Raw genomic sequence first — 11,207 nt, 5'->3', positions numbered from 1 at the left:
AGATCACAATTTGGCATAAATCCCTTTTCTGGAAAAGTTCTGGCAACTACACTGAAATATATAACCTGAAATTGACAACCAGATGTTGCTAACATTTGCTGAAAGTGACAACCGCATGACGCTAGCACTCACTGGAGTTGACAACCACATGTTGCTACCATTCACTGAAGTTGACAACAGCATGTTGCTAGCATTTACAGAAGTCGACAACCGCATGTTGCTAGCATTTACTGAAACCAATAATGACATGTCGCTAGCATTTGCTGCGACAAGGGACAAGTATTGCGAGATATTTTTCAGACACATCTTGTTTTTTTATCAGTCAACCTAAATTTCTCTCTATAGTTATCTCCCTTGTTCGGAGTTAATTTCGGGTTTTGTGTCGCCCGTGTTGCCAGCATCCCCATTGGACAGAGCAGAGTCCAGGCTGGCAGAGCTCTGACTGCTACTGTCCGACTTCACTGGACCTGGGGAAGGTGACTTAGAACTGCTGTTGTTGTTGTTGTTTATATTGCTAGGGTCTTGACCTTGAGTATTGCTCTCTGAGAGTTGTTCCCCTTTTCTGAACTCTTCTCACCAGATGACACTGCTTTCGTGTCATTATGCCCGATTTGGCGTTTGGCCATCTCCGTGCGGAATTTCTCAATGTCATCTTGGCTGAGTAGAAAAAACAAAAGAAAAGAACTCGATAACCTCAACAGACTTGAGATAATACAAGAAATAATTGGATATGCAATTGCTTTGCGTATACATTTACTTACATTCGTTGAATAATATTAAAAAAGATTTTAAAAAATGTAACAGTTGAGAAGAATGGGTTGGACTGCTTGTTCTTTGGGTACCAGTTTTGTTATGATAGTTCATACCTGATCTGAACAAGACTATCCCATTGATCACATTCAGCGTATCCAACACACTTGATAACGAAGGTGTCTGAATCTGAAATGAGGAAGATTGAACTGTAAGAGTTTCAGAGCCTGCGGATACAATCATGATAGCAAAATAAATAACATACAACAACATCAGGCTTGGTTTGGATGATCTAAAAACATAAGATCATCCAGATTCAAACCTCTTAAAGTGAAGCAGTTTTACAAATATTGCATGGACATCAAAAGCCACTGAAGGGCACCAAGGTGCATAAACTCTGCAAAATTGAAATCAGTCAATATTTTAAAGTATTTTATAGGCTTCTGCTCTCATGGTACAGACAAAAAAGTTAACAATTTCTTATCACTCAAAATGACACATATCTGCACATTCAGCGATAATGCCAGAATGCTTACAAACAGACACATTAAGCCTAATATGACCCACAATACAAGTGTATAGAAACAATTTTGTTTGATCTCATATTTGGACAATTACAGAAAGGGTTTTAGGCAGCAAATCACCTATAATAATGAACGCAAAATTTGTGGGTTACCTGCAGAGGTGGTAAGGTAATATTTCGCTCTCCCTTCTCGATCTCATTCATTTTTTTCTGGAAGACCAACCGCCTGCTGAGTAAGATGCTTCAAGCAGTCTGAGCTTTCCTTGGTACGCTCATGCTCCTCTCCAAGCTGGCCAAAACAGAAAGTAAAACTAAGTGTAGTGACAAAAAAAGAAAGTGAAACGAATTTTTCACTTAATTCCAAGGCTTTTCCATGCCCAACCACAAAAAAACACCTCAGTTGGTTAGTGCGCTAGTGCAGCTTAAATGAGGCCCAGGAGCCTCTCACCAAAGTGGTCACTGTGAGTTCAAGACCAGCTCATGCTGGCTTCCTCTCCGGCCGCACCTGGAAAGGTCTTTTCAGCAACCTGCAGATGGTTGTGGGTTTTCACTGGGCTCTGCCCAGTTTTCCTTCCACCATACTGCTGGTTGCCATCAAGAAGTGAAATATTCTTGAGTACACCATAAAACTCAAATCAAATAAATAAATACAAAAAAGCACCTGAAATATACTTTCAAGTTCCAGTCTTTTCAAGGTTTTCAAGCACCATACAAGCCCTGGGCAGTTTGGTAGAGAGGATATGAGACACAAGGTCAACTTGCCTTATTAATCATTCTACAATAGCTACCTTATAGTCATACTAAATAACATTTGGATCCCACTGGACTTTACACTGGTTTAGTCTGGCCACATACAGCTACCTAGCTTTTAATACTTCTAACAGTACAGAACAAATACGAATAAACCTGTGAACAGTACACACGAGTTCTGCCTCCAAAGTGAAAATGAGACTGAACGTAAATACTGTTCAAGTCCAAATGAAAATGTCCAGTTCATGCCCCAGTACAACATGTATAACTTTGCTCAGAACCCATACTGTTGCTTGTAAATGGTGTAGGCCTCCTTCTCGCTTTGGAGAGCAGCACGGAAGTCGCCACGACACGAATGGGTACGAGCTACTAGGTGGTAACTCATGGCAGCCTTTAGACTCTTAGCACCAAAAAATCTGCAGCAAACGAAGTAGTCATAAGTCAAAATAACTGCTCTATCTACATGACTGAATCGTTTGCGTTAACTACAGTACATACTCTGATAACATTACATCAGCATTCCTAATATAAAAGATAACGATTTATTTACTTTTTTGACAAAATATGCTGGGGATCTCAATTCCCTTTTGAAGGCTGGGATGAAACCAATGCCTTGTATGTCCCAGTGACTGAAACAGAAGGAGCTTAAAATCTGACCACAGCCTTCCCTCAACAAGACTGCAGGTGAACACAAACTTCCCTCAACAAGATTTCAGGTGAACACAGCCTTCCCTCACAAGATTTTAGGTGAACACAAACTTCCCTCGACAAGATTTCAGGTGACCACAACCTTCCCTCAACAAGATTTCAGGCGAACACAGCCTTCCCTCGACAAGATTTCAGGTGACCACAACCTTCCCTCAACAAAATTTCAGGTAAACACAGCCTTCCCTCAACAAGATTTCAGGTGAACACAGCCTTCCCTCAAAAAGATTTCAGGTGAACACAGCCTTCCCTCAACAAGATTTCAGGTGACCACAACCTTCCCTCATCAAGATTTCAGGTGAACACAGCCTTCCCTCAACAAGATTTCAGGTGAACATAGCCTTCCCTCAACAAGATTTCAGGTGAACACAGCCTTCCCTCAACAAGATTTCAGGTGAACACAGCCTTCCCTCATCAAGATTTCAGGTGACCACAACCTTCCCTCAACAAGATTTCAGGTGAACACAGCCTTCCGCATGAAATGAAAACTTCATGCGGAAAACTGTAGCAGTTATCGCCCAGACAAGAAATCATTTCTATTCATATAGCATACATAGGGAAATGGCAATCTGGTAACCATGACAACAGTGGAACTGGAAAAATGCGAGTCACGACACATGGTCACCGGTATATCTATGCAGCCATCAAAAACTAAAACTCTCCCTGGAAAACAACTGGAGATATAACCCGGGCACATACATGTATACAGACGGACAGACAGACAAAATCTCTGAAACATAATACGCTCTGCTATTGGTACATCCGTATAGAAACTGTTAGAATTTCAAATTGTCAAAGTGTAAATTGACAACTCATTTGTCCCTGAACAGTGATCTTGAAGCCATTACAGATGGTAACCCAGTCATGTACCTGATGTTTAGCTCCAGAGCTTTGTCCAGGAAGCGTAGTGACAATTCATACTCCTCCACAGCATGGAGAATCAGACCAATATTGCTCTGAAACAAACAAATTCAAATTATATATATATATATATATATATATCTTCGCCTCATGTTTCAATTCTCCAAATTTGTACATTATTAACAGTTTACTTATTGTGATTCGTTGTCAACTCTTTAAAATTTATTCAAGGAAATTAAACAAATGACAACTTAAAACAATTAGTTTTAGAATTACCACAAACCAGAGGGACAGACAAGGCTACAAACTTTGTCAATGTTAAGGATCAAGGAACAATCAAGTGCAGATTCGCAACGCCTACGGTAAATGACCTAAAGTTTCACCCTGGCACTCGGAAAGTCTATCCCAGGATTCATTACGTTGGATGTGGTTGTTACAATGTGGCAGGGCCCTTTGTGTACAAAGCTGGAGCAGAATTTAGCGCACGGCTAATCCATACTTGCAAACAAGCCTACCAGCAGATGCGTTAAAGAGGTCAAAGTGCGATCAAAGGGACACCTGCACACTTCGCCTGCACCACTGGAGCTAAACATTTCTTGCTCATTCTGGCATAATTTGAAAGCCTGTTAACTGTTAAGCTTCCGGCCCCATATGCCGGAAAAGCACACAATGCTACCAAAAAGGGGTGAAAATAAAACGTGGTAGTGTTGTGAAACCTCGCGTGGAGTATGTTTTCTCTGTTAATTGGACGTTCCCAATTTAAAACTGTGAGAAAAGGAACTCTTCTTCAATAGGATGACAGTTCTGAGTGTAAAGAAACAAAATCTACGTGTAGACGGATATACTAAATTGGAATTACATGGACATGGGAAGTTGATGACATTTCTCAGTCAAATTCGTTTTCTAAAATACATTTGTATACAAATTCACTGCGTAATGAGGGCTCTAAGAACACAACCGTTACCAGATAACAGTGTGATGTGACTTCCACGTAGGCCTGTCATCTTGCCACCAACTCAGATTGTACGAAAGTGAACGACAGTAACTCATGTGCAAAACTTTAGGTCATTTATTGTACATCATGACACTGATTAATCCCTGCCCCCTCCAACACCTCCCTTTATCCTGCCAAATTCGTCATCTTGCACGTGATAGGCCAACTTTTAAAGGAAAAGACCTCAAAAATTTAAATAGGCATCGCTTAACAGACCACTTTAAATTATGCAGAAATATATTTCATTTTTTAGACTTTTGTGAAGAGAATTAAACAGGTGTTCAAACATTTAAATTCTAAGGTGGGCTTTCCGGACCATACTGTCAGAGGTTAGGAACTCTGACGTCACATGAAGTTTTTCCAACTCTAATCACGACACTGAATGCTGAAATAACTTTTTACCCATGAGTAAAAGATTACTGAAGTAATGTTGTTAAAATTCCTTCCTCCTGCTGAACATCAGGAAAAATTGGTGATATGACATCAGAGTTCCTAGATAATGTCACTACGGCTAATAAAGCCCACCATAGAATTCAAATATCTGAATGCCTTTCAACACTCTTCAAAAATCTAAAAAAATTAATGAAAATATTTTTACACACAGTTTTCAGCTGTCTGTATGATGTACCTTACTTCATATTTAAGCTTTCTTTTATTTTACGTGAATTGTCCCGTATTTAATGATAAAATGTCAAAAACTCAACCGACCAACTGATTTAGAGCCGATTGTCACAGCTAGTATAGAATGACCAGAACACAACCTACATCGAAGAGAGCGACCTCTGGGTGGTTTTCTCCGTGACACAGAAGAGCAAGGTAACGAGCTCTATACATCAGCCTCAGAGCACTGGACACCTGGTTATTAGCGAAGCAGTACAGTGCCAGGTGAGCCTGTCAACAAAACAGGCAAAAACACAGGTACATTAATCATTTTCATACAAAAAAAACTCATTCCTAAATTTTCTTGATCTAATTTATTGCAATTTATTAATTTATTGCATCAGGTGGAAATCATGTACATGGTCATTATTCTAGAAATTCACAATAACTTTTTAACTTTTTCTCTGATGTTCACTGCACAACTTTCTCATGTTACACAAGCGCACATTTTTTTTTCTTCTAACAGGGCTGTCCTATTTCAGATGGAAAATAATTTCTATTATCTAAACTCAACAAAATAAAAAAGGATGCATTACTTGACAGATCTCAATGGCACTCATTTCAATGGCACTCACTGCAAAGGCACTCATTCCAAAGGCACTCATTCCAATATCCCTCTATCATTAAGATTTGGTTATAACCAGAGTTTTAGAAGGCTTTAGTATTGCCTAACTGCATATGTGCTGCTGAAACTATATTCGGGAACAAAAAAATTACTGAATCTTTTTTTCTTTGCTTTTTCTTTTTTTTGGTGTGTGTAATACCTCACTATCCTAAGATGACCACTTACATATTCTGTGATAGTGTTGGGATGGTCTATGCCTAGAACCCTCTCACTCATCATCACTGCCCTCTGTTGGAATGATAGTGCCTGGAAAACAATGCAGCAGAGGTTATCTTCTACAGCCCAAAATGGAGAACAGAATTTCATGTAAAGGGACATGGCAAATCTATACTGAACAAGCAAACAAAAACAACCAAATCTCCTTACATATGCACTTTTCTTGAAAATGATTACTTTTATCAGGCAAATGCTACAAATAGAAAAAAAAAAAAACCCTTGAAACTTGCATGCCTGTCAATTACTAGGATCTTCGCTCCCATATACCTTCCATGCAGAAAAAGACACAAATAATTTGTACTGCCTGATTCTAAGAGTTATATTGATCTAGGAAAAGTGTGTTGAGATTAGTTTGGAAAGGTGCTTTATATACGATTGGAAAAATTTAAGTTCATGGGCCACAAAAAAGCAATACTTAGGACATTTACATGTCCGTAAAATACACTTTCCTCGGTGAAATTTTATGTTCTTAATGGTAATATACAGGTAATTTATGAGTTGACAACATTTCTCCTTCCATCAAAGTTTAAAAAATACACATCACCAACCTCTGCATAGTCACCCATGATATAATTGAGCCTAGCCAGCAGTCTCAGACAGGCGGCGATCTCCGGGTGCATGGCGCCGTACACGTTGTTTAGCAGGTTGAGTGCCTCGCTGATCAGTTCGTAGCCATCACGGAACATCCCCTGCTGGATTTTACTCTGACCGCTTGTAAAGAAGTGATATGCATCGGTGGCCTGCCAAGCAAAGAGGTAAAGAGTATGCTTACGTCCCATTCTACTACACTTACACAAACTCAAACAAAGTATGTATGTATGTAGCCGCACTATACGGACACCGAGCCAACCAGTCCCAGTCCTCTTACCTTGCTCTTGCCTCTCTTTCCTGAGAGTCAAACAAGGCAGCAACAAGTACCATTTTCTTAAATCTTTGGTACGAGGCAGATGCTCTAACCATTAGGCCACCAAAGCAGTACTTTGACAAAGTGCATAACGGATGAATTCTTTGAGATTCTATTAACCCAACCTTCATTGTTGGTTCCAACCAGAATGAAGAAAAGCCTTCCAACTTTTTCAAAACCTAGAGCACATTTTTTCACTGGAATTTGTCGGCTTCAACAAGTGGATAGGACAAATCACTATGTACCCTATTTCTTTAGTCCTTGAACGACATTTCATAATTACTGATTACCTTGAGAAAAGTAGCTGACTATTACCTTTGGATGGACGTGTTTCACATTTGGATAGACATTAACAACATCTTCTTCGTTAAAGGGCTGCTTGTGGCGACTGTCTAAGTTGTATTCCTTCAGTAAGATCTGCAGGCCACACTTAATACTGATTGATCGCAGGAGTGAGATTTTCTGGATACCAAACTTCTCCACCAATGTGTCCACAGAATCACTGCAAACCATTATTTCCTGTTATTCTTCAACCTTTTTGCACGTTTGTGAGAACTTTATTCGAGCATCTTCCAAGGGTACTACTTTGTGCAGACTGACAAAATTATACTTTTTGTTAAGTTCGGAAACTGGACAACCACACCATCATAGTTCTATCTCCAAAATCAAATGCAAAAAGTACATAAATCACAGTGAAAGTTGCCCTTACGTACGAGAAAAGGCCCAGGAATTAGGGTACTTTATTACTTGGTCATAAAACTACCTACAAGAATGACATCTTGACAACTAAGGACATAAAAAATATATGAACAGTCAGTCCTCGAATCCTTCATGCAGGTAATTCTTAATGCAGTAAATCTTTTAAAACCAAATCTGCTAAAATTTCTACTAGTACAGTACATGTAGCTGACCTCCAACAGTTGAATGATTATTTTCGGCCAATTTGGTGAAAGATTAGATACTTTGAAAACCCTGATTTCCTTTAAAATTTGGAAAATTCTAATCCGTCTTAATGACTAAAAAATTGGAATTGACGAGTTAACTATGGCAGCTACACAGATGTCATGCTGTGCCCTATGAAATCACATGACAACACTGTATTGGGTTTTTCGTCCAATGTATAATGTCCTACAGCTATGCATATGGAAGAAAAGTAAAACTTACATATCCAGATTGTAGTGGAAATACTCTTTAACCTCGTCAGAAATTTTCTTCCACATGGAACGAGGGGTTTCAGAGAGCCACTCTGTGATATCTGAAAACCAGCAGAAGATTTTAAATATAGTTATGCGGTACAAGAGGAGAATATAAAACCCATCTGCAGACAAAATCAGTTGCAAGAGCATTTAGAAGGGTACATGTAAACTTTCCTTTACACAAAATTCAAAGACTCGTGAATTTGAAAAAACCGTGTTTAGTTCCTTCAAAACTACACTGAAGATTAGACTTACATCTCCTCCTCCACACTCACCAGAACGTAATTCCCACTCCAGTATACACACACACTTTTAGACAGTAAGAAACAAACTCTGGCTAATTCAAGTCTGGTTCGGGCAGTTTTCTCACAAGACTGATGACAAATCAATCTTTTGCAATTGTCTACATCCTGTAATAATTTCTTCTCATTTCGACAGTTCTTCATTGTACACCGCTCTGTTAGTTGTTCTGTTAATGGTTCTGTTGCAAGGCTGTGACATTGTAGGGATTTTGAAAAGATGACTGAGATACAAAACTATCAAGCAGATACTACTGTTGTTTGTTAAAAGCCATTCCAGTTTTCAGACAGGACATCTGCAGGTCGAGCCCTAATGTTCAAGACGTTGTGGGAAGTGTACTTTAAAAATGGCATCCATGAAAACTGACATGGACAAGTCGGACAAACACCCCGGGACTAACAAGAGAAGGGCAAGCAAGCTTTTGCAAAATCCTACCTTGAAGAAAGTAAACTCACTTGGTGACATACCGTCAGCCAGCAGTCAGTCTACCTATCAATCAAACACTATGCCGCCAGGCCTTGTAAATTTAGAAGGTCTTATTGACAGCAGGATGCATCTTGATATCTGTATTCAACAAGCTGTTAAGTCAGCAATGAATCAAGTCATGGAAGTGATGAAAGAAAGTGACTCAAAAATATCCTCCCCTGATGTTGATTTAAAGACTACCGTTGAGAAATTATGTGAAAGGTATAAGCCTATAGAAAAATACCGTGACCAAATAGAGAAGTTATCTGCGCAAGTATCCTCTTTGAAAATTGCTAGTGATGAAACCACATTGGAACTAAAAGTACTCAAAGAAGAAAATGCTTTGTCTTTTGACCGTGCTGAACAGTACAGCAGAAGAGAATGTTTGAGAATAAATGGTCTTATGCTACTGGAAAATGAAAGTACAGATGATGCAGTTTGTAGACTGACCAGAGCCGTAAATGTAATCATCTCCAAAAGTGACATTTCAAGGTCACACTTTATTGGCAAACAGAAAACGCAAATCACTGCGAAATTTACATCATATCGCAAAAGAACAAAGTTATTAACAGCACGAAAATCTCTTCATATGACGCCCACCTTATCAAACATATATGTAAATGAGGATCTAACGAAGTTGCACTTTTGTTTATTTAAATCTTTGAGAAGCCTGAAAAAGCAAGGCAATATTCATAGTGCTTGGACCCATGATGTCAGTGTATACTATCGTGCGACAGAAAGCGCAGACAAGAAACTTGCCAGCACTGAACAGGATATAAAAGCCTGTCAGCTTGTAAAACAATATTCTGGACGATTCCAGCGCCCTTGTATGGAGCTACCCGGTGCAGTCTTGCCCACACACTTGTATCGTACAAACTCTGACCTCATAAACAAGTTTCAAATCCGCATGAGTTTCATGGTTTACACAGAGCCTTTAGTCTTTGACCCGTGTGGTAATCTGTGGCTGCATGCTTTACTGACTGTGACAAACAAAATGAGGGAATGAACAGATTTTTTCAGTTCAAATCTTTACTACAGACCTGCGTTAATACGGGTATATTGCATAACCGTTCTGAGGCCTATTTTCATGTCCGTCAAAGCTGTGTCGTATACTTACAATATATCTCCAAGCATTTTTGACCACCCAAACATTAATTCAGTAGCATAGACTTGGTATACAGTCGCAGTCATAGAGTAATGCACAGTATCCCTTTTGTCATGCTTAAACAAATCATTCATGAAGGATTTTCACAGCAATACTTGATAACAAATTTCCATATCTCAGTGTAAATATCCCACTTTTCCTATCATGTCACATATATATATATATATGTGTGTGTGTGTGTGTGTATATATATATTATATATATATATATATATATATATATATATATATATATATATATATATATATTAGTTTTGTAATGTTGTTACTTTTTTGGATATTTGTAATACACTACTTACTGAATATTATGTTTTTGTAATGGTTAAATTTCTACTGCTTAAAAGTTTGTCAGGAAGATTTATTTTGTGAATATAACCAAATGTGTTCGTTTGCACTCCCCGTTTTGTATGTTTATGTTGGAAAAATTAAGCATGCGGTTTTATTTCCACGAAGTTCAATGTATACCTGCCATGGATAACTTAAGCCAGTATAGGGTGGCTATTGGGGCCTGGTTCAATTTTTTATGTTTTAAGCAATACTCAACACCTTCTTAGTATTTTAAATTATTTGCTGATATGAAATCTATCATCATTGTATTAACTTCTTACTCTGGTATTCTGGCACTATCTGCTTTAAGTGTCCTGTCTAATTGTAACTACTTGCTGATTGTATATGTGATCCTTTTGCTGAAATGTGGTCTTGTACACAGTAACCAGGGCCTTCCTCTCAAAATAACTTGTTGTGTTGTCACAATAACACAAGGGGTTTACTTGCTCAAGGCTATCTCTACCAACTTCGCTTTCGAAATCAATTTATTTGATTGGTATTTTACACCGTACTCAAGAAATATTTCACTTATACTAAGGCGGCCAGCATTATGGTGGGTGGAAACCGGGCACAGCTCGGGGAAACCCACGACAACTGAAGATAGTACATAAAATATATCAAAGCCTTTACAACGGAAATGACATGTGATGGTCTTTCTTGATTAGAGTAAAGCATTTGATAAAGTTTGGCATAAAGGTCTTCTGTTTAACTTGGAGCAATTTGGTATTGGAGATACATTACGTTCCTTGGCTGAATGACTATCTGAC

The 11,207-nt window shown here is 38.6% G+C and overlaps 1 protein-coding gene across 1 annotated transcript in view; it reads right to left on the bottom strand.

Annotated features, from left to right (window-relative positions):
• Nucleotides 1–345: 345 nt before the first annotated feature.
• Nucleotides 346–11,207, bottom strand: part of LOC135476996 (clustered mitochondria protein homolog) — a 39,300-nt gene continuing 28,438 nt past the window's right edge. Inside the window, 12 exon segments of the mRNA XM_064757144.1 lie at nt 346–569; nt 867–939; nt 1,427–1,492; nt 1,494–1,565; nt 2,313–2,439; nt 3,599–3,684; nt 5,349–5,474; nt 6,034–6,114; nt 6,633–6,824; nt 7,304–7,490; nt 8,153–8,306; nt 9,875–9,929. Coding sequence (XP_064613214.1) covers nt 346–569; nt 867–939; nt 1,427–1,492; nt 1,494–1,565; nt 2,313–2,439; nt 3,599–3,684; nt 5,349–5,474; nt 6,034–6,114; nt 6,633–6,824; nt 7,304–7,490; nt 8,153–8,306; nt 9,875–9,929 — 1,443 coding nt within the window.

This window comes from Liolophura sinensis, chromosome 10, assembly GCF_032854445.1.
Source record: "Liolophura sinensis isolate JHLJ2023 chromosome 10, CUHK_Ljap_v2, whole genome shotgun sequence".
NCBI classification, from domain to species: Eukaryota; Metazoa; Mollusca; class Polyplacophora; order Chitonida; family Chitonidae; genus Liolophura; species Liolophura sinensis.
Note: the sequence above shows the minus strand (reverse complement) of the source record. Positions and strands in the feature narration are given on the sequence as shown.